At 34.3% G+C, this 24,905-nt stretch overlaps 1 protein-coding gene across 1 annotated transcript in view; it reads left to right on the forward strand.

Moving 5' to 3' along the window:
• The window catches only part of PCDH17 (protocadherin 17), a gene marked incomplete at both ends in the record, with an annotated part of 87,473 nt that overhangs the window by 18,854 nt on the left and 43,714 nt on the right, over nt 1-24,905 (forward strand). Inside the window, 2 exons of the mRNA XM_082337622.1 lie at nt 8,506-8,564; nt 8,726-8,898. Coding sequence (XP_082193748.1) covers nt 8,506-8,564; nt 8,726-8,898 — 232 coding nt within the window. The remainder of the gene's footprint in view (nt 1-8,505; nt 8,565-8,725; nt 8,899-24,905) is intronic.

The following is a 24,905-nucleotide window of genomic DNA, read 5'->3' on the forward strand; positions in this document are numbered from 1 at the left end:
TTACAGCAAGCGGGAAACATAATGTGATAAATGAGGATGATTTAATGTTTTCTCAGCAATGGTAAACAATTATACTATCTTGTCATCTGAAGTTTATGTAATGGAAAAACGTGATTACATGTGTTTCTTTACACAACAGGATACAATTCCTGAAATACTTATGTAACGTAGAGACAGATGTATGTAACCTAACCTTATAATCCCATTTCACAGCTTTCCCAAATACTGGGGAGCTCGATAAATAGGAAGCCGATTATATTGGCAGTATAACTCCATTAATAGGATTCGGATTTGCCTTATTGACAAGCCAGTACTGTTAATATGATCCAGTTTATTAAATTGACAGGAAAACTGGAGCGATAGAATGTATTTGCAGCCTAATTGACAGGGAAGCTCTTTCAAAAGGTTCTTAATGTGTTTTTTATTGACAGAGTAGCTTCAGTAAGTACATATCATTGGTGAAGAGTGTAAATATATTGGATGCAACTGTACTAGCAGATTCAGGTGAAGTAGTTATTGTTCTGTTTTCCCATACTTCCATCTTTACTTTGATATAAGTCATATCAAGCTCTCTCATAAGATCTTCACGAATGCCTCCTCTTAAAGCACCAGTCTAACTACACTGCTCACAGGTGTCTGACAAGCTGTGAATTATTTTAAATGTGTTCATCATTTTTAAATGAATAGAGGCAATACAGAGCAATGCAATAATGTGTCATGAATTTCATTATGTTTATTTATTGACATTGTGATAGCAGAAACAGAGCTATTGTACTTTCAGCTCGAGCTCTTTATGTGGTGTGATGTTTGGCATCTCTTCCTACATTTTGATCTTGCACCTTCTCCAAGAAGTAGTTTATCTTAAGAGCTCATATTACAATTATATTTTCCTAGTCCCATTTCTTAAGAGCTCATATTACAATTATATTTTCCTAGTCCCATTTGACAACTTTCCACATTCTCCCCCCAGACCATGTTAATTTCATCACATGCTTACATTTCATGTTTCTCCAGTGCAAAATAAAATGAGGCTCAGAAACCTGAAACCATTGTGAAACAAACAGCAATTCGAGTTTGGTTCAGAAAAACTTCCTGATTCCCTTTCCAGTAGAAGGAAGTTTTGGGTTCAGCTTCCACACTTTTTCCTAGTCCTGTCTTTCTTAGAGAGAGAAGTCTGCATTTAAACATATACCCTGCATCTGTTCTGTCAGAGGAGTTGAAAGCTTTTGTTAAACTGACTTCCCCACTGAAGAAGAGGCAAATTTGTTCCTGAAAGGCTTAAATCTTTCATTTCTTATTAAAAAAATATGATCAGGGTCTGGTCTCACCCCATCTTTTGGGTGTCTTTTAAGTCTACTTTTTTACCAGGGTCACTTAAAAATATGTCTCTCTATAGTGACCTTTTAAGCTTCTTCAGCCTTCAGGCTTGGTGCAATCAATGAGGTGAGAGGAAGCTTGCCTGGGCCTTGTGACTTCTAATCCTTGCACTGTATTAAATCCCTACAGTCTAGGCTTCTGTCTTTTGTGCCTTGTACATTGCAGAGTAAACCCTTGTAAAAATTTAAGACATAATTGTTTTCTGTAAGCCCGTAGTACAAACACAACTGAAATATCTGCAATACTTTAATATGAATGCTTAAGCAATAAATCAGTTTTGTTTTTTTTTTTTTTTTTTTAACAGGTGTGGTACTTGCTAAGAGAAAATAGTACATGGACCAGGCATTTATATGGGGAGAATCTTCATTCCTTTACTTACAGAAAAGGATGGTAGTCTCTGTCCCCAGAGTTTCAGTTTTCAGAAGTCACGGTGCATTTGCCTAAATAGCTCAGGACTTTTCTCTCATAGTTTTGTTTTTCTCATTCAAGAGAAAGAGAAAAAACAAGCCACCAACACTCTTCAGTAAAGAGTACAGCAGCCTAGTGAATGATATTGCCTTCTGGATCTGCCTGTTTTTGTTGCCCTGTGGTTTTAGTGTGCTTTTTGAAGAATGTTGCATATGTCAGAAATTCACATAAACACACTGTAGGTCTTGTAACACCAAAATACACATTTTGCAGCAAGTATGAAACTTCCCAAATATGTACATGTCATATAAATTATGTCTCAAAAATATTTTCAAGAGAATGAGAGTGACGAGCACATATTAGGACAAGATTTTTAAAGCAGCCTATTTAATTTTGTCCTTCAAAAAGGTAGAATATCTTATTAGAAGTTTATGCCCAGTTTGGGTTTTTTTTTGTTGGTTTTTGTTTTTTTTTTTGCTATTGGGCTAATACATTTTTTTAATGAAGGAAGTCTGGTGAAATCAAAAACTACTACTTCAGGCTAATATATACACGCACTGGCAGTCTTACACTAAGGAGTCTTTGTAAAAAATTGTACTATGTTGAACACAAACTGTTCCTAACAAAATGAAGACAATTGTCTGCTCTTTCAAAACTAGAGTTGGCAGAATACAATTCTTTTGTCTTGAAAAGTGATTGCTGTTATATAAGATCTTTGTTTCGTGGGGGAAGAGTGAATATTCAGAATTAAGCTTTTCAAGAAAAGACACAGAAGATGCTTGAGTTAGATATTAAGTGACAGTCTGATAATAGAAGAGATGTTTCATTTCATTTTTGCATTTAATGTTTAATTAAAAAGAAGTTAGAGTCAGCAAAGACATTTTGCTTTATTATAGTTCCAGGTATGAACACCTACATAAAATGGAGTTGCATTGAATCATTTCTGAAAATGTGATACTTGTTCTTGTAATTCTGAGAAAAAATTATGAATATTCTAGTAGCCTAATATTCATAAATCTGATTAATGTTTAAATCTTTTTTTTTTTTTTTTTTTCATTTCAGAATACATCTTTCTCTAATATGACAATTATTTCTGGGCATAATTTGTCAAGAATACTTAAATATTGCATTTTTCTCTCTCTTCCTCCCTCTTTCTCTCTCTTACTTTCCCCGTCTTTTTCTTTGTAGTCATGTTGATTTTAAGATTTTTTTTTTTTAAAGAGAGAGACCTGTCAAATTGAACACTTTTTCTCTCATTTTTCTCTAATTTTATTCAAACAGTATGGAATACAGCAAAGATAGCTAGACATCTGCAGAATTGTAGTGTAAAAAAGATTTCAATTAAAAAGAAAAAAAAGGACAATAGCTAGGAACCTATAATTTTTAATAGACAGCCTGCTTTTTATAGGAATTCTTGAAAGCAGAAGCCTTGTGAAGTCCTCTACAGTTGTCTTAGTGAGCAGTAGTAGAATCCCTGAAATCTGATTGATTAATATGGGGCCGTAATTTTAATCCTAACTTTTTTTGAAAAAAATATATATGTGTGCAGAGCCACAGTGGAACTCCTTTTATTTATAAAAATAATTAAAAAAAAAATTCAACAGAAGTAAATGCATATACCTTGTGAACATGAACTTATTAAAAAAAAAAAAAAAAAGGAATAGAGATTAATGTAGCCGATTGCTAAGAATATTCCCCATAATTAATTGTGTAATGCTTTGCCCAGGCTGCTTTAAACTGTTTCCAGTGATGAAGCTTTCACTTTTTTTTTTTTTTTTTCTTATGAGATTATTTAAGGTTAATGGATTTTATGAGGAATTTGTTTCTGATACTCTGTTCTTGGCCGTAATTTTTCATTTTCCTTTCTCTAAATGAAACTTTTGGAAACCATAGCCATTCTAGAATTAATTAGTAGAACCGTAACAGTTGACTTTCAAACTTCTGAATGGTTTTATTTTGAATTTAGAAAATTCAGTATTCCAAATTCACCATATAAGAGTAATAGTTAGCAACAATTGTAGTTTATCTAAGGCCCTGTGTGGTCTTAATACACAAGCCCTAACACCTGTAATAGAATGAATGGTTTCACAGACAGTTGATGATAGCACTTGAAGGATGTTCTGTATGTTGTTCATGCAAACACTGGCCAGTAAATGATTCGAGTCACATTATTAGACTGTAGCAATTATGTTGTCACATCTGAAACCCCATGCTAGTAAAATGGTATTTTGCACAAGTTTAATTTTCCTGTTCTTTTACTTTCCTCCTCCTCAACTCCCTGATGAAAAAGGTAACATAATAAAACTGTAAGATATTTTCTGAAAGGTAGTAACCTTCTTTTTTAAATTTTGGCAGCTTTTGAAAGGTTTATATGAGTTCTGATCTCTTTCAAAATGGCATTTTTTATGAGCTTCATCCTCTGAGAAAGCTGTATTAAACGTATGTACAGAAATACTCAAGAATTTTTCTGCAACATCGCAGTAATGGCAGTGTTCCTAAAATTTCAAATTTACTCTAGAGTCACATATTAGGACAGATAGATGGAAGAAAGTATTTTTAAGGGGCCATTGTAGCAACTGTGAAAAAGTATATCTGTTGAATGGTTTAACAGCATACTGTCATTGGAAATGAACTGGTTCCACTAATCTGTGAAAATGAGCCATAAAAACAGGACCTCTTCTCTAGGGGATCTATGGAGAGTTAGGTTGACATCACAGGCTTTTTAATTCTCTGGTATCTAAACAGGGCAGTGGGCAGTTCTGCTTGTGCTTTAGTTTTAGAGACCATTTGTCCCAGTATGTTTTCTTCTTACTGAAGAACTTGTAACTTAGTAGTTTGTGACCTAATTGATACTCCAGCCCTCAACCTTGAATCACAGAGACAGGAAACGTCTTTACTATTTAACTCCAGTGACTTTCAGAGATGGATTGTTTCTGGGGATTTTCTTGGGAGAGGCTGAGGGTGGAGCTTGTTTTATTTTGTTCTTCAGAAGGTTAACGGTGTTGGCATTTGAGTAATTTTTGGTTATTTATCAGGAGATTGTAATTCCATGTAATTCACTTCTGATCCGATACATTTTTCTTAGCTTTAGCTATTACACTGAACATCTTGCTGGTCATCTAGATTCCCCTATAGTTACTGGAGAAGGTAATCTCCAGGAGCAGTATGTACCTAAAGCTAGATGTCCAAAATGGGATGAATTATCTTGTATGTCTCTAATGCTTATAGAGGGATCTTAGCTGATTAGCTTAGAGTAGGTGACTAGCTTTTAGATGCTTATCTGCAGGTAAACTGAAACCTACCTTAAAACTGCAGGCAGAGAGACACAGTGGTTCTGATTTCCTGGAAAGGGCTGTATACCCAGAGAAGAACAAAGAGTTTATTATTTGCTGTTTTTAATTTTTTGATTTTTAAAGTAGCACTCATTTCTTAGAGTTACAGCTATGCAATGTAAAGAAGTATGATTAATGCATGAGCTGAAATGTGTAATATCACTTCTATAGATGTTGAAGTGTAAAAATTTTAAGTATATGACCTCTCACTTCAACTGGGATTAAAAAAAAAAAAAAGTGTTTAAGGGAGTTAGACTTGCATCTCTCTGTACTCCATTGTGAAGTGGATGCTCACCATTCTAAGATTCCTCTAAACTGCCTAGCCTTAAAATTAAATGTTTGGTTATTATTCCAATTTTTGTACAAATATTATCATACATGAAGCAATTCTCTCTTTGCTGCCTGTATCTTGGGGTGCTGTTACAGGTCAACGCAAGCATCACACTGTCACAGTTGGTAGGAGAAGGTCTAATGATTTTAGAGCAGAAGGAAAAGAACTCTCAGCTCTGTGCCTGTATATGGTTATTAAGTATGTACATTTGTTCTTTTGCAGCAGAGAACTCACTGTAACATGGCACCTAACTGTTTGTATTGCTGCAAAATACAATATGATGGAAATTGCTCAAATTATTATTGAGTTAAAGGTCATTAATGATTACCATAAATACAGAATTTCTCAGAAGCAGCTCCCATTTTTAGGACGGCAGCTAAGTTGCGGTCGTAACTTCTATTTTAAAATTTATATTTTGGCTAGTCCAGGGTGTGCAAAATGCTTTTTTTGCTATGAAAAAGCAGAAACAAAGAGTATGACTTACTTTGGTGCAGCTTAGAGATAAGTTCTTAGCACCACCTTTAAGGAGGTGCTATAATTAATTCCAGGGCAAAAGTGCAACTTCTAATGGCAGAGAATTGATGAAAAGGCAGTTTATAGTGGGCATTTTGCCTGACAAAGACATGAAAAATGAAAATGTTGATTCTAGTAGCGGCTGTGTTTAGGAGGAGGCAGAGTTCTTACGTAAGTAAAAGCATAAGGTCAGTTTTCCTGGGCATCTGTAGTTGAGATATTAGACCTAGAAAATAGACTTGAGTTCTGCAATTGTAAAGGTTTATTTGGGTTGAGAAGTATCAGGCTCTGTGAGTGTCATAATGATTATATGTGTATATATAGGGTGGATTTTCTGCGCACAAGAGAGATGCTAGCTTAAAATTTGAGACAAGAAAAACCAGCAGAATTAAGGCTGCTTCCAAAATATGATATACTACATTTAAGAGATTACATATAAGAATGCTGAAATTTCTATCTTTGTGCCTCCATTTCTTCCTTTTTTTTGTTTTCATTGTTTGTTTTTACAACTTGAAACATGTTAAAAGTTAAGACAAGCTTTTATTCTAATGGCATATATTAAACCCAGGATCTTGTCTGCTTTTAAGCGCAAAGCACTAAACTGCCCCCTAATTGAAGTGGCCAAATTTTAAAAAGTGTGGATACCTGTAGCTGAAATCATCAGCTACTGAAACACTGACTTTGAAAAGCAGTGACACAACACTGATTTTGATGTCCCAGATCTTCAGAATTTTCCTTCTGTAATATAGCCTATTGTTTGCATTTCTTAGGCAGTATTTAAGAACTTTCATAAGCCCACCTTTTAATAATGCTCCTGAAGAACAAGCCCCTAGTTGGACATAAACACCCAGATTTCCAAATTACATGCAATTTTGGTATGAAAAAAAAATCATTTAGAATTATAAGTAATTTATGTGCTTTATGCTGTATTTTGAAAACAAATAAAACCTGATTCTGTCATACAGTTTATCATAAAAGAAAATTCACTAATAAAACATCAGATTATTTTTGTAATGACATATACAATGCTATGTACTCCACAGCTTAAATTAGAAACAGCTTCAAAATGTGAAGTCAATGTGTGTTATAATCCTAATTTTTGAACCAAAGGATTTAGCTAGAAACAAGAAGAAAGTACAGTGTTAATTGACTTCATACATGCTGAACAGAAGATAATTCTTTATCTTCCATCCCTTCCCTAAATCACACAAGATATCCATGGTATATAAGCACATATATTTCACAAGTACCTTGAGAGTGGCAGGTGGCTACCTATTTTCTGTTGCAAACAGCAGAGACGACTGTTAAATTTCCAATCTAATTTCGTGAGTCTTTTCCGAGCTCCAATATTCCAACCATACAAGCAGTAGCAAATATTTCTAATAACTTCCTACCTACAAAACCAAAACAAAGCTAAAAAAATGGAGTGAGGAGTGGCAGGGAAAAACAAATATCTAGGAGACCAGTCACTTGTGTAAACACTTGTTGTGCGACATTAAACCTTACCTTGAGCCTTCTGCTCCATTAATTGAGCGCTGCCTGTGTTACTGATACTGATACGCTAGGTGCTGTTGCAAAACTCATAGCTGCTGCAAAGCATAGTGGTGTGATATGAAGTGATGCAGAAAACAGTAGAAGCTCTGTCGCTAGGTCAGCTGCAAGAAGTGACGTGTGTGAATGTACAGTATATGGAGTTTTGTGAAAGATGCAGTCTCTCTTTCTCCCAAAGAATTTCAGCTGATGATACAAGGGGAATTCAGTTCCCTTTGGCAGGACTCCATGTTGGTCTGGATGCTGTAAATACTTCTGCTTCTACAGTTACTTAGCTCATGCTGCTAAAAATATACTCATGACAGACTTAATGAAAGTATCTTCTTTTAAAAACAACTTGTCTACAACAATCATTTAATGTTCTTGTTTGCATGTGTGGTTCTCATTATTCTGACTTAGCTATTAATACTGATGAAAATTAAAGTGAGAAAATCCAAATATTTTCATACTTGCACTTTTTCAGTAGCTTTTAAAACAAACCCCACAGCTAATCAGCCACAAATTTTCTTGATTTTTTTTGCTTTTTTTTTCCAGTTCAAGAGTAATATAGCAATATATGAAATTGTATTACAGCAGTAAGGGCCTCAGAATCTCAGTAGATGATGTAATTATGATTAAAAATTAGTATTATTGAATAATTCACTTTTGTAATATGCAAAAGTAATTTTTTTCTCTCATTTTCAATAACCATCACTCTTAATATCTAACTAATGAAAAAACATAAACAGTGTCATCTGTCAGGTTACTAACAGAGAATGCCACTTATTGGAGCCTCATTGTTTACTTTAGCAGGTAATTTGTGGACCGGAATCATTTAATTGTTCTGAGCACATAATTACATGCCAGCGTTTTCCAATTTAATTAAAATGTACAAATCTGAAGATTAAGGGAATTTTTGAATTATTAATCATTTCTCCTCTAGGAAATCTTGTTGCTCTGCAGGAGATTTGTCCAGTGTACAACTATACGTATTTTTTTCCTTCTCTTTCACAGACAGACAATTTTCCCGCAGAGCCCAATTACATGGGCAGCAGGCAGCAGTTTGTTCAAAGGTAAGGCCTATTAAATAACTTTCTCGGCTTCCCCATTTGCATTCTTGTCAAAATTGCTTTGCCAGAGATTACAATTCAACTTAGAACAAGTAAATACAACTCTCTCTCTTTCTTTTTTTTTTTTTTTTTTTTTTTTTTTTTTTTTTTAATATGTATTTCAGTAGCTCCACGTTCAAGGATCCAGAAAGAGCCAGCTTGAGGGACAGCGGGCATGGGGACAGTGATCAGGCTGACAGTGACCAAGACACTAACAAAGGCTCCTGCTGTGACATGTCTGTTAGGGAGGCACTCAAGATGAAAACTACTTCAACTAAAAGCCAGCCACTCGAACAAGGTGAGTGAAGCCTCCAATGCTTACAAAAGCGTAAAGTTTAAGCCGTCATTATAAAGCTATTAGTGTTGCAGTTTATCAGGGTGGAATAGCCCACTGATAATACTATCAGAGAAAACAGTAAATCTTGTATCTAGCCCAGAGCAAAGAACGCTCAGTATCTTTCGGAATGAACATGAAATGAAACCACAAGTATCCAAAGTAGATTAAAAAAAAAATTAGTACTTTTCTAAAATGATTAGAATACACTTTATCTCCACTGGCATTGCCTGTGATATATTATATACAGTCCTTCTGCCAAAGAGTGATTTGGAAATTCAAACTAGACGTGACTGCAACAGATAAAAGAATGCCAGTCATTTACATTCCTCACGTGGTTTGGAGACGAGGAAAAAAGAGACTTGGGATATCAGACAAGAGTAAAAATGGATCAGAAGATGTTTTCATTTCATGGATGTATTTTCCTATGTGTAATGTTGATTTCACAATTAATAGTTGTTTGAGAAGTGTCAAATAATAACATAATCTGATTTTCAGTATAATTTCGTTCACATCCTGTGGAGGTACCAAAGATGAGTGTCTGTGAAACAGCTAAAATGACTTATATCAGGACAATGACAGTGCTCTCTGCAAGCATTCGTTCTGAGAAACAAGCATATTTATTTCCTCAAACTCTGTGTCCAATTACTTTTTTTCCAGATATGTTTTATCTAATTACGAGGTCTTTTATTTCAAAAGAGGCACTATTTTTTTAAAAAGCATCAGCCAGACTGAGTACTCCAGCATTGTGTTTGTTTCTGTTTTGCTTCTAGGCTGTAAGCAATAAGGAAGTGCAGCACTGGGTTATTTTTAAATGTTTTGTATGTTTGCTATTATTTTAGCTTGTTGTAGGGAAGGTGATTTGGTGTTAAAGACAGTTAAAAGATTATTAAATAAGTCAGCCTTAATAAAAAGCTACATTTATAGTTAAGCACAAATATATTATAAGCTTTTTATTAAATGTTGATTAATTGGACCTAGGTTTTTTGCCTTAGAGCCTAGTCTGATCTGTAGCACAGTCATCAGGAAATACATGTTCAACTTCATTTTTCTGATTATGTTGAGATTGCAATATAATTTTTGCTGTGTAGAATATTTAGAATGCTGCAGTATAATTTATTCTGTATATATTTGAAGCTTGACCTCATATATGACCTTATTTTCCAAGTAATAAAAGCCAGAAAGATTACTTTTTCCTGACCTTTTGCCACAGCAACTCTCTGCTTATAATTGGACATTGATCTGTATAAAGATGCAGTACTTGACTATTTTTTTTTTTTTAAGAAGCTGTTTGAGTGTGTGTCTAATTTTCTCAGTTTTCTGTAAGAAGAAGACAAAAATCTCTGGATTTCTATCTAGCATGTATAGCCATGAAAGAGTTCTAAAATTTTAAAAGTTTCATTAGGAAAATTATTTACTACTTAAATTAAAAATGTGTGTTTTTCTAGAAAAGGGTGAATAGCCAGAGTTCATAATATTGGATTTTGTCCAGCAGCATCAAGCCCAATGCTGGTCAAAATATAAAAACTCTAGTAAGCAGAGTAAGCCAACCATTCCTGTTGCTTATTTTCATTGTAATGCAAAGAGTTATGCAGAGGTTTGCACTTGTCATTATATGTAGATGAGGGGACCTAGTCATTAAGAAACAACTTATTCCAGTGGCTCATATGAATTCCTCACATTCTTCTTAAACATATATTGAACTGTGAATGTTAAGTACTGTCAGCCACTGAACTGCAGCAGCAGGTGTTTATGTGAATTTTCTTACTGCGAAAAAAAAATGATGAGGATAGAGAGATAAACTACTTTTTTTTTCTTTTTCTTTTTCTTTTTCTTTTCTTTTTTTTTTTTCTCCAAATATAATTACAAATGGTAATGATATCCATTTGTTTACTTGTATGATCTCTTCCGTCTCAAGTGTGCTGTAATAAAATCATTGGCATATTATGAAAACTGAACCTGCAGTGAGCACCTTATGGGGTTACAGATCATTGCAGTGACAAATGTGGCGCAATGTGCTGTTCCCAATGAAATCAATGATTGCTTGTCATTGAGCTTAGTACAATTAGGGCTCTTAGCCCAAAGTAACTTTTCTCTTTTGAAAGAAGATAAACAAAATTACTTTCTTTAGTCACAAGACAAGTTGAAGGAGGGTGAGAAATATGATATATATGATTAGGATAGAAAAAAGATTTCATTTTCTTTAGAGAATTTTTTTTTCCGGGAAAAGGAGATGGACAGCTTGCTAGGAACTATTGTCTACAGCAGCACCTGAAGCAGTATCAGAAGTTGTAGTTCTGTCATCATTCTGGGTTGTGCACGGGGAAGGGAATTCACTATTTTGTAGCAAAGTTTCAAGCTTGATTATTGTTGTTTAAAGATATTTAAAATAGTTTCACTTCTGCTTTTAGAACAGTGCTAATTATTAGATTTTCTGGCATTTTAAAAAAATGATCAGGATTAACTGTGAGTTCAGGATCTTGACTTGAGATTCCTAATTTAAAAATGAGTTAAGTTTGAGTCTGACATCCTCTGCATGTAATTCCAAACACTATTGTCATGGGTCCAATTCTACCCATGGTGGTAATAAGAATGCTAGTGGTACCAGTAGTTTAACTACAGTTTTGAGCAACTCTAGCCTAGACAGCTTTAAAATTAAATGGTCATATTGAGACAAAAATTGTGTCAGTAGCACTACACCAATTATGCTTCTATCAGTAATAGAGAAGTAGGAAATTTTATGAAAAAATAATTTTTGTAGACAAGACATCTTCTGATTTCAGCATAGGATGGAAGGCTATCAAGCTTACTTTATGATTTGCATTAAAATAGTGAAAACAGTGGATGGTAAAGCTTCAGTATGTTTACTATTAAAATATTTGATTTCAAGGAAAATATCTCCAGATAGCAAGTTTTGTCTGGTGGTGATTGTAAACATTCACACAAGTGGAAAAGATAATGCACATTAGATATCATTATGAAATGCTTATGAAAGCTCATCACTTGGTCTTAATGGAAAGAAAGGAGAAAAAAGCCCCACTCAATAAAAGTTTTCAAGACAGTAAGTCTTGTGTTAAAATAAGCATGTCCCATTTTAGTTATCTCAACGATTTATCCTCTTTCTGTGAATTCCAAGCCACTTTCTGCATAAAAATATCTAGCTGTCTTTTAAGCTTTCCAGTGCTATCTGAATCAGCTGTCTTACTAAGCAGCTTGTTCCATATGCCTGCTACTCTTTCAATAGAATGGGTTTAGATAGATTTGTTTTGTTTACCTCTCTTTTTTCACTTCTGTGGCTGACACTTTAAACCCCATCACCAGTTTGGACAGTTTGAGATCACCCTACTTAGAAGTCTTACAAGAATTAATAGTTTTGAATACATCTGTCAAGTTACCTGTTTGTTCCACCTGAAGTAGCATATATTATTCACATTTTATATTTAAATAACAGAATAATCTTTTTGTTTGGTATTGTTTAAGTATAACAGCAATATCTATTTCTTGAAAGGATATCCAAAGCTGAAAATTATATCGTAAGCCGTAAATGATATCTACAAGGAAGCAGTACAACAGCAAGATGTGCATTTTATACTTTTCTTGCTAAATCATGGATGTGTTTACATTATAATCTGTAAAACAATATACAATTATGGGCTTTTTTGTAGTTACTCATAAATCATCATCTTTGTTAGATTTTCCCAGTAGTTTTTCCTTCCTTTTAATTTTGTTTTTTGCTGTCTGTGTTTTCTTGCTTTAACAAAAATCTACATTTTCATGTCATTGTCAAAAATGTTCAAGGGATCAGCAAATTTGGTAGCTTTGTTGTTCAATTTTTGCTTTATTACTGTGCATTGCATCTTTCAACACATTTGCTTGCCGTTCACACCTGCATTCCACAGAGGGGGCATTTCTGCATGTGCTGTTGCCTCGTTAACAGTAGCACTGATCCTGAGAATAAACAAAAAACTGAGGCACCTCCTTGGAGGAAAGGTAAAAGAAAACTCTTCAGCGATGGTGTCAGAGAATCTTCTAGGAGCTCTATGGCTCACCAGGTTTCTCTGTAGAATGGCACCATTTTAATCTAAGATATAGGTGACTAGTATAAAAGAATTGGAATATATCTTCAGGAAAAAAAAAAAAGAGATATTAAATATAACTTAAAAATATAATACTTCTTTCTCCATCATCACAACAAAAATACATACGCGTCACTACTGATGCAGTCCTGCATGCAACAGTCTTAGGAATAAAAACTATATCAGCGTTATAGAATCTCTATGAATACTGTTAACACTTGAGTTTGTCCACTGAACACATTCACAGAATAAGTCTGTAGTAACTTGTACATGTATATTCTCAATTTCTAAACAAGAATGATCCCTGAAATCAAGTATCCTGCATTATCCATCTCTAGCAGAGCAGAAATTATCAGACTTTTTTACCAAGATTTTTTTCTGAACTACCCACTGGTTTTCTTGCCATAATCTTGCTTGAGTCTGTAGGATAATTAAAATCCATTCTGTTTAACTGAGTGAGAATCAGTCTAGACTGATAAGTGCAGAAAGTTCATCAAGCAAATTTCTGCTGTCTGAAATCATCACCAATGCTTTCCATGCCATTGGGGATGATGGGTTCTTTTATGAGTACATCAGCTTAATGAGATAACGGAAAAAGAAGATTGTGGAGAAATATTTCTTTTCAAAGTTCTCAGAGCTGGTGATGGCCTCTGCTGAGAAACTGATGGAGGCTGGGAGTCTCCCCAGAGCTGACACAACCTGTGAAATATTTTGTTCAACATTGCTTCCTCCCGTAGGTTTTTTCCCCTGGACAGAACATCTCCTATCACATTCTCTCTGTGCCCAGAATGTGAATAGCTGTCAGACTACACTACTTGTTCTGACACACCCTAAGAGTCTTTATGTCCAGGACTATCGTCCCTTCCAACTTGCTTACCCCTAACACGGTCAGGTAAGATTCTAACTTGCTGTTGTATGTCAGGACTTGCACACAATACCCATTCTTCACTTTCATCTGGTTAATTATTATCCAGGCAAGCTACAAGAGCAACTTAATTGTACTGAGAGTCACTTCCCTTTTCTTAGTATGACTTAGTAGTAGTATCTGTTTCTAGAACTGTAAATTCTGGAAACAGTTAGGTGAAACCCCCACAAAATGAGATTTGTTTCCCCCTCTCATTTGTTCTTTTCCAGGTATTTTTCTCTCTCCTTTTTTTTGGCTTCTGTGCTTTATGTGAGCACATGTGTGATCCTAGATGAAGATTAACATAGGACAAAAACTAATTTATCTATTCTGTTAACTTATCTGCTTCTGATTGACCAAATTTGTTATCAGTGGCCTGAAGATATTTGATTTTGCCCTCATTCTAATAGTGGGATTTTTAATTTAATACTGAAAATTTATGTAGAATTACAGACTTTTATGAAGAATAAGACCATATTTATATTTGTTCAATGTCCACTCCAGTGTGTTTAACAAATTCATCATGACATTTAAGCCACTGCCAGCACTTCCTTCCTACTTTTCTGCTGTAAGTACATTGTTCAATGAAACAATACTTCTGAATTTAAGACAATTAGCAATATTATTATTGGTCTCACCCTTCTTATGAAGTCATTGGTGAATGGGAATATTGAAACTTCGATTGGTATTAAACTTTTAAATTAATATATTTCACTTTTAGTCAGAGGAATACTCATAAAAGTTCAAATTTTCTAACTGCCTTGATCTCAAACACTCATTTAAAGATGATCTAGGTAACACCTTTGCAAGACTTCTTTACCTAGGCTGAGCTAGGCTGTGCAAATGTTCTGTAATGCCCTTTTTTGAGAGATCAGAATAATATTCTCCCTTTAGAACCTAAGTTAATGAACTAGAGAGAGGAATACAGGTCAGTTGCCTTTGCTATAAAGATGACTGTCATAACCTTTCTCATGTTAATACCCAGTCATCTATGACATATCTGTTACTGTGTTATGTATTGAGCAAATTATATGATGGAATTGGGCAAAAAAAAGACAAAACTCTTCTATCTACCAACTTTTATTTAGTCAGAGTATTAAGGATATTTTTTCCCCTGTTGCAGTTATGTTGAGTACCTTTCTGGTTTTAAGTTCTATTTTTAGACTGCCTACTAGGCTACCAGTCAATTTAGGTTCACTTTTTACATTTTAGTTATTTCAATACTGAGTCTAGATTTGTGAGTGACACTGCGTGACGTCAGGTTGAACGATAATCAGGTGTGCTTCAAAGCAGAGTCCAATTTGTTTGGTGCTTCCTCATTAGAGATGGGAGTGTTCCCAGGCATAGCTTCCCTCTGTAGTGTGCTTTCCTCATAAGTATATGAGCAGATTTGGATTTCAAGCAAGGCTATCCAGGTGAGGAAGGAGAAGTTTGAGGAAGCAGATGTTTGTCCTAAAAGAAGTTAGAAAAGGAAGTGAAGTGGCATTCTAATGGAGAAGGGATGGATTAGCTTAATGCCTCAACTACTTACTTATCTGCCTTCATTGATACAAAATAGAAAAGCAGTCCAAATATTCTGGCAGCTGAAGTGACAGTGAATACACTTTGCATCAGAGTATCTTAGCCTATTATTGCCACCTGTTATTGCCTATTATTCTGCTTTTCAACTGGAGTTGAATTCTGCCAAACCAGGTTTTTAATCAGGTGCATGTTTCAGCATCTGGCAGATTATTATCATCATTTATCTGGTAGCAGTGAAGTTTTATGAATAGCGTATCCCACATTTAATTAATGTATTTAGCCACAAATTAGGGGGGATTTTTTCTATAACTGACTTTCAAAACATGCAAAAAGAACTTTCTGCATCCGTACATATACAAAATGTCACTGTGACACAAAGAAGGGATTATAGCCATTTGGCACAGCTTCGCCTGTGTACCACTTGGTGTGTTATGCTACATTTTTCAGGTAATTTCATTTCTTCCCCCCCCCCCCCCCCCTTATTTCTACTTATTTTATAATTACAAATTAATTCAGTGGTTGAAAATTATCTATATATTTGCCCTGTATTTTGTTTGCATTGGAAGCTTCACCACCAAATCAATTTAGGTATATCATTACTAACACCTTAAGAGGTCGAGACTGTACCAGTAAAAGTATTAATACATTTTAGAAGAGTTTTCTTTGATACGCTTATTTGCAGACTGATGTATAACATGCACTTCAAGATCACAAGTCTGTTACCATAAGTCTTGTGTCCGAGATGTGAGTGTAAATTCTAACATTTGGGTGCTGTAGCTGTTGGTGCTCATTTCTTCATGCTTTACTTTAGAGGCAACAAAGCAGGATATCCCTCCCCTGTCACTAGTGTAAATCTCATTAACTCCTTTCTGTACTCTCTGTTTTGACACCGCCTTTCCTGGGGCTGAGCACAGTCGTTGTACTGCAGTTTGTTCTTGGAAGGCTTAGAATCCATAAGTTATCTTTTTGCTTTATTCCCACTAGAAGAGCAAGAGAAGGATTTGCAGTTCTCAGTAAGATGAGGCCCTTCTATGTCAAAATCATTATCTTCAGCTAACATTTCTTCTTTTCAGATTCTTTTTATAAATTGAAAGAAAAGTGGGGGCACAGAAAGATCAACAACTTTTGAAACAAGGAAATCAGGAAATAGACAGTTTTCATTGTTTCAGGCTTTATGCATTTCCCTGGGTGGTAAATGGATGTTCTCTGCCTGTGCTTACTTTTGTTAATGAAAATTTTAGGACACATATTCATATATTGGAGGGATACTTAATATCATGGAAACTATTATAACGGGACTTGAGAGTCTATTCCTGCCTCTTAATCTGTGTCTTAAACCGTCCTTGTATGGTATACTTACAGGTTTTTTTAATTAAGCTTGCACAGAATTATAGTTTAAAAAACATATATATACAACAAGAGTATGTATGTTTATTCAGTTATATAAAGGAGACAAAATAAATACAACATCTTCTCCTCTTTTTCTCATTTTAAATCATCATTGTATGATTGTATCTCCTCTTATTGAGTCAGCAGAAAATACAACTATGATAAACAGCAATAGCAGTCAAGTTTTGACACAATCCCATTGCATATTCCAGCCACATTCTTGTTACCAAAAAGAAAGACTATTCTTCAGATGAAGTTACTGTAAAGCTAATGCATATTAGCTGGAAACCTGAACTTGGACTGTTTTTATCAATAGTTTTATGTCCAGCTGGGGAAGACATAACAGAAGTGTCTTAAATAAGAGATGGGAGTTAATTATTCCATTCAGTAATGCTTCAGTTGGAATAATACTAATTGTATTTTGTTCTTCTGGAACAAAGAGTATCTCCTAATTTCTGTATACAGTAATCCAGTCTGTCCTTTTTGTGGCGCTTTTTCTGTGTACATACTACTTTTCTCCTATGCCCTGGTTTCCAGAGGGAGAAAAGTGGTATAATTTAATTTGGGCCAGAGTTGCAGCATACTAATTAGTGACACAGCCGCTGTACTCAGTTTGTAAGGATACTTTTAAGGAAGATCTGGACAAATTCAAAATCAACAAAGAGGTAGAATAACAGCAGAAAATAGAGGCTTATGAAACATGGCCTGTGGGTGAAGTTTGAAAGAAGTGTTTGTTTAGAATTTGTGTTTCTTTAAATGAACAAAGACTGGGGGGAACATCGTAAAAGTCTTTCTGTATATAAAAAGTTGTTATAAATAGGATAGTGATTGCTTTTTCTTTCCTCTGCTTTTAATTTAATTTGCTGGGAGAGCTATTTAGGTTACATATGAGGGAGCACTTTGCTATAAAGATAGCTAGGCATTGAAGCAGGCTACCCATGTAAGTTAAAGAATCCCCCTTCTTGGTGGTTTTTAAAGCAGGTTAAATACACGTTTGACAGCAATAACCTAGATTTATTTTAACCTACCCAGGGCCAGAGGATCCACTCTAGCCCTGCTTTTTATGGTGCTATAATTAAATGCGAGGATGCGATATACTGTCTAGTCCTGTGTTAAACATACTGAAAGGGAATATTTGCACTGACCTGTTCTGCAGCCTTTTGTCTGAGAACATCTTTTAGGGGAAGAGTTCACTATGTTAGAGAATTGCAGGGAATGTGGATTATGTAGTGCTTCACAAGAATCCCTGATATAATATAGTACTACTCAGCATTTAGCCTGGACTTTGCTCAGAGACAGAGCTGCAGCATGATCCACTAATTACTGCTCAGTGAAACTTTGTCTACTCTCTGTACATCAGTGATATACGCATGCCATGTATCAGCCTCTGTGCACCTACTGCCCATCCTGATTTCCAGAATGGCAGAACAGCTGGTTTCCGTTCCCTGCTGCTGCTTTCTCCTATTCCAGCTGCCGCACTCAAATAACCTCCCTTCCCCAAGTGGGCTTCATATGGTTTGAAAGGGACTTAATGTACCTCAGTGCATAGGGAACTTTTGATGCATATTTCATCATGTTTCAGTTCGTTCTACAGGGAACACTGCGTGTATAACAGATGTTCCCTGACTACTACCCTTTCCTGAAGGTGACATGCCCTTTTTTGTGTTTCATCTCTAATGTATATGGAGCTGGTCGTGCCTGCGTGTTACTAAAAAATACTGCTCCGTGGCTGCCCCTGTGCTGCATGCCAAACTATATTTAATTCCATCTGCTCCCCTCTGCAGCATGAGATGGAGAGGAGCATATGCCCAGTATAACCAAGTCATAATGTGGCACAGGAAAAAACCCATTATTTAAGACAAGTAAATATATTTTTTAAATTTAAGACCATATTATTCCAGCTTTTTATACATAAACTGTCTCATGTAAATCAGTGGGGATATTAATGTGACTACATGTCAAAAATCCTTCATCTTTTATTATTTCTTTTAATATTATTAATACTGTATATGTATATGTAGTATGTGTGTGTTTATGTACACATGTATATGTGGAAATACAGAAATAAGACATCGTTAACTGATGTCCCTGAAAATTTGATTTTGTAATCTATATGAATTTGTACCTTAACAGTATGGAAAATTGAAAGCTTTAAAACATTGTATGCTTGTTTTAAAACTGCAAATATGAGAATAATTCATAAATTTGTTTACATAAAACACTACTTTCATCATAATTTTTTTTTGGCAAGTATAATAACACTGAGGCAAAAGCTTACAATCTAAAATATAGTATACAGTTGAAAAACAGTATTGAAAAAAAATGAGGTTTTTAATATATAGTTAATAATGCATAGTACTGTACATATACATATATACGTATATATACATATATGTAACATATATATAACAATATCATTGCAGTGTCTGCTTAAATATTATAGGGATGTGCACCTTGGATTTTTAGAGGGTAGTCTATCAACTTAAATATTTCGCAGAGTTTTGAATTAAATTCTTCATCCAGAATTTTACTATCATCTGACTCAATTTTTACTTGAACAAATGCATGCAGTTTGTACATGAAAAGTGCAATTTAAGTTGCACACTGAACATGATCTCTAGGCAGTTACACAGCCTAAACAACCTTCCAAGCTCTGAGTCAAATATACAGACTAAGAACAACAGAAACACAAGTGGAACTGTGTCTGTTCTGATACTGTGAAAAAACTTGCATCACATCTGTAATCTGTGTGGCCTAGGGAAGTGTGTATTGGAACTGTGTGCACAGCTGAATACGAATAGTCCTATACTGCATGTGGGTGATTAAGTTTTAGCATGTGGTATTTCTTTTCCACTTTACCAGTTTTATTTGAAGATTCTTTTTATTTTTTTTTTCCTGAGGTATATAAAATTCATACTGCACCTTTATAATAATTTCAGAAAGTGCCAGCTTCACAGCTCTTTTATAGGAATATTTTACTTACAGTAGAAATTTTATACATGTAATGTGGGAAATCATATTATGTGGCCCCACTAATGTGTCATTTTTGGGTGGCTACTCCTAAAAAGGATGAATATTTTTCTCCATGAAAAAACTGTAAAATAGTCTATGAAATCAATTTCTATCAAATTCTCAGCCTGATTTCTTTTATATACTTGACGTTTACCCATAAGCAAATAATTTCAAAAAAGGCAAATTAAAACAGTTTGACTAAAATATTTGTAAGAAAGATATGTCTCTACCTTATGAAACATAGAAAGTTGAATGTGACCCTGAGTTATGTCAGGTAGCACTTTCTTTTCTCTTTTCTCAATTCGAAGTATTATGACCCAACAATACCTGGATGGTACCCAGGGAGGAATACCTGGGTGCATAGGAAAGGCAGGCATTTTTGAGGGAAGTGCATGGAGTAGAGAGAAAGAAAACTACATTGAACACTACAGCCACTGCTGTGAGGAAAGTTTAAAACCCAGCGTAACTTGCCAGTGTGCTGTGGCTGATTTTTGCTTCTCAAGAGTACCGCAGAGTAACCAGAGCACACTACTGAATTGGACCATAAAAATTAAAATAAAAAAGATAATGTAAAGTTGATACTGCATATCCTTAAATCACTGGAGATACCATATAATAGCATAAAACATTTTTTTCTTTGGCATTCAGGCTTATAATAAACAAATAAGGACATTCTCAAAATGTATATTTGGATGGAATTACGCTGTAAAGTTCACATAGTAATGTATGGTAAAATATATTACAGCTTGCAACTATCCCCAAAGCAAGCACTATTATATTAACTCAGGGCACTTATGTTTAGCATTTATTACAAATTTCAAACAATAAAAAAACAATAATGAAAATGTAAATTTTGGACAGAAGTATCAAAAACTTTGAGGCCTGCAGTAAAATCATCTCAGTTATCATTGTATGGTTATTTCCAGATAAAAACAGAATTTAAATACTTTGGACTTCTGAAATAAATCTTATCTCAAAATTTTCTGTATTCCTCGTATTTATTGTGAAAATAAAATCCCATGAGATGTTTAAGCCTTGTTATTGATATACAGTTATAAAAGTTGTGAATTTTGCCTGTGGATAGCTTTTCTTTATACAGAACTATTGATAATATCCATATTACATTCAGATGTCTGTTTATTCATTCTTTATTATTAATGTATAATTTTATTCCTTTATTTTTAATTTTATGTGTTTTACTTTGTGTAAAGTCACATTTTTTCTTAGTATATAGAGAGTAGCAGAAATATTTATGTTGCTAGAATTTTGACACAAGAAAAGAGTCTCTCGAAGACAGGTTAGATGATCAGTGACAATTGGGAACCCAGCTTCCTCTTGTTTTTAAGAAATCTTACCCCATCAGTAATTCAGTATGATTTTACAGTGATCTCAGGAGATGTGTAACCTCTTTAAGAGAAAATAAGCTACTATTTCAAGCCTAAAAATTTATTTGCTATGTAAAATGTAAAGATTTCTTTAAATTCTTTAAAGATATAGATTCATATATCAGTAGAATTACAGATCATTGTAAATTTATTACATTTCTGCAGCTTTTCACAGGTATACATGACAGCAGTAGCTGGCTCATCACTTATTAAAAAGACAACTCTTATATTTAAACTTTTTACAAGCACATTTGAAAGATAAGTACTATACAGGTGCTTTCCTTATTGTAAACTTGATTCTTTTTCTGATACACAGAAGTATGGAAAAACAGAGAGAGAAAGAGTTACAGGAAGAAGAAAGAGGAAAAAAATAGCTTAGAAGTTTAAGATGTGGGAAGATAACATGTAACAGAGAAAAAAAGCAAGTAATCAAAACACTCAGATTTCTTAAGAAACAAGAAACTGCCCACTATTAGAGGTAGAGTGCTTTTGTTGAATTTAATTCTCCGCCAAAAGTGAACAAAAGTTGTATTTTACCTAGAGAGTAGCTGCAATTAAGTAATCCTAAACTGGAATGCATTCCATATCAGACAGGTGTTTGCGGTTTTGCAGTGGAGGTTCATCAGAGTCAAGAGAGTTGCACCACCTTGCCCATTTTGAACCAACACAGTATGATATTTATTTATTTATTGTTATAAATAAACAAAACATAACTTTTTATTTTAAATCCAATGTCAAGTAACATCATTCTTTTGCATACGCTTTTGTAGCTGAACAAAAATAAAATACAATATATAGATGATGATATTTTTACTTAGGGATTTAGTGCTTTTGTTCAGTTTACTGGCAAGATTTGGAAACAGAGTACTCTGGAAAATATATAGCAAAAGTGAAAAAACTTCTTAAGTTCAAGACAGCTAAAAATACGCTTCACAATCTTAACAAAATCCAGGAAATATAAGTTTAGGGCATCTTCATTTAGAGTGAATTTTACCTTTCCAAAATAGATTCAAAACTAAGGCTCAGATTTTCTCTTAGATATTTAGTCCTCTATAAGTACAAGGAAACTGGAAAACCTAGACCTCAAGATTTTGTTAGTTAAGAAAAGAAAAAGAAACTTAATATCCCAAACCTCTACATTTTCCACCCTGTTGAAGGGAAAAACAGTCACAAGTTCTCAGGAACTTTGTCCCTGCCATTACACCTACCATCTTACCTACCTCTGAGCTAGTTACTCTGATTCTTTACAGTTAATTAGTTGACAAGCACTTTAGAATTAATGAGGAGAGCATTAGGTACTTCTGGAGCATGATTCATTTGACCTGTTTTAAGTGAATCACACCCTCAAATGCTTATTCCTCTCTACTGTCAGTAAAAGATGACTAACTCAGATGTAGTTCAATAATTGTAGACATCTAAAGTTATGAAAGATGAATTGCAGTTCAGTGTTTTTGCAGGAACCAGCTTTTTGCACATTGGCCATTGTTTATACCAACTTTTTGGCTTCTGTGTCTATTCATGTATAAGTGTTAATGGTTCCAGCCCAAGTTTATTCTGGAGTCATCATCATTAATTTATTCAGCAAATCTTTCCAATTTCATCAGAGTCATGATGTGGAGGTGGTGAATCTCTCTTCCATGTGAGAAATACGATTTCAGTTTGCACAGACATTGTTCCTTCTTCCATGTATTTGCAGTTGGGAACTGTTACTTCACTCACAAAATTGGGTGCCTGTGTAAGGTTCATAGTTTTTGATGCTTTGCTTAAATATTCATCTATTTCGCTTTCCTTTTGAATTCTTATGGCTAAATTGCTGGCGCCAGAAGCAATAAAGAATAGCGTGTTGGAGGTTTAAAATTAGAATCTGAGATCAACCTGTACTTTGGCTTCTAAAAAGCCCTATGTGCTGAAACGCTTTACTGAAATGACTCACAGGAAAGGAAAGGAATGGTCTTAGATTACATGGACCTCTACATAAAATCAAAATAAATTAACATATTTATCTGACCGCTACAACTATTATAATTTAAGTTAATTAAATACCAAGGGATGAATACAAACATATTAATTTAAGGATTAACCTCTATGTAAGATATCTGTACCTTATATAGTGTTAATCTTCAGTAAATTTTTATCATTTGGTGAATTGAAGTAATTCATGATCTTATTAAACCTAGCTTCTTATTACATCTAAGACAGTTCTTGTATGTTCATTAAATAGCAATGGATTCTGGAATAGCTGTTAATCCCTGGCAAATACATTTAAGAATCAACTGGCATTTCATAAACATACAGTAACAATCCTATTAAATCTCAGTAAATATTTATTTAAGATACTTGGGGTCTATCCTGTTATATCACACCCACTATAGTATGTGCCATGATTGGTGGTAAGGTGAGGCTTACCTGCAGGAGTACGCCTCCCACTCTCATCTCAACTCCATCACCAGAGCCAGCTGCTAGCGACGTTGCACATGCTGGCACAAAGAGGTCTCCTTCTAACCTTTCTACACTGTGTCCCTGAAAGAGATAAACTAAACTAAATATATATTCATATATCTACGTGAATGTCAGAGTTTTCTGCCAAATAGCTGTGTGAACTGGGGTTGTCATTTTTTTCACACTTCTAGATGACATAGGTTTGCCAGCAATACTTCATAATATAGATCTGGTCTCACAAGTTGCTATTCAGCATCAGTGTTATTAATAGTGAGCGTAGTCTGCTTTCTTACAAGGCTCACACAGATAAAGATTGAATGGCATTTTTGGCAAATCGAACGGGATTGTCAAGGAAGTGTTACATACCTTCTCACATTCAGGGTAACCCTAATAACTGTTTAACTCTGTAAGTGCCCCTCAGAACTATCTCAGAGAGTAAATCTTACATGTTGTACATTAGTCAAATACCTTTGACTGTCTTTTGCTTTTGTCTTTGCTCTTTCAACTTTGTTAACTGATAAACAAGTAGTGGAGCAAACGTCTCATCTGGATTTTTTTTTCCCCTCAACGTAGTCAGTTTACTTTGGGAAATTTGACTGCTTCCTTCTGATGGTTTAGTTTCCTTTTTTCTTATCCACAACATAACCTTTTCTTTAAAAAAAAAAAAAAAACTAATTACTTTTACAGAGGAAGAGAAGATGGAGAATAAATTTATAACAAACAAACAAAATCCACCCATTTTATAATTGAAAACCTCAAGATTTTTGTGAAACCCTTAAGTAGACAGTTTTTAATGACTATAAATTTCTGTTTCAGAAATGATGGGAAATGTAATTCAGATTAAGATCTATTATACTAATTTATGCTTTGCTATTCACAGTTAAATTTACAGTTCAGAAAATATTCCAAGTTTATCTAGTTTACAGAATGGGAAGGCAAAAGTGTGCATTACTGACAGTAGTATCAAACTTTCTATAATTTACAGCTTTACACAGCTTTTCATATCTCTATATGTTGTCTTGTACTATTATACATCAATAGAGTCAATAATGACCAATTTAGTCCCTTAACATTGTTTCTGATTTGGGCTTTAGACCCCTCAGCTTTTTGAAAGTTAACTAAGTTTTTTATTTCCTTTCATAGAAAATCATCAGAAAACTTCATTCTAATAAATGTAAGAAATATTATGATTATTCTATTGATGAAAACATTAGAACAGATCAGATTTTGAAAAGGAAGGAAGTT

The sequence above is a fragment of the Platalea leucorodia genome (assembly GCF_965183815.1).
Source record: "Platalea leucorodia genome assembly, chromosome: 2".
NCBI classification, from domain to species: domain Eukaryota; kingdom Metazoa; phylum Chordata; class Aves; order Pelecaniformes; family Threskiornithidae; genus Platalea; species Platalea leucorodia.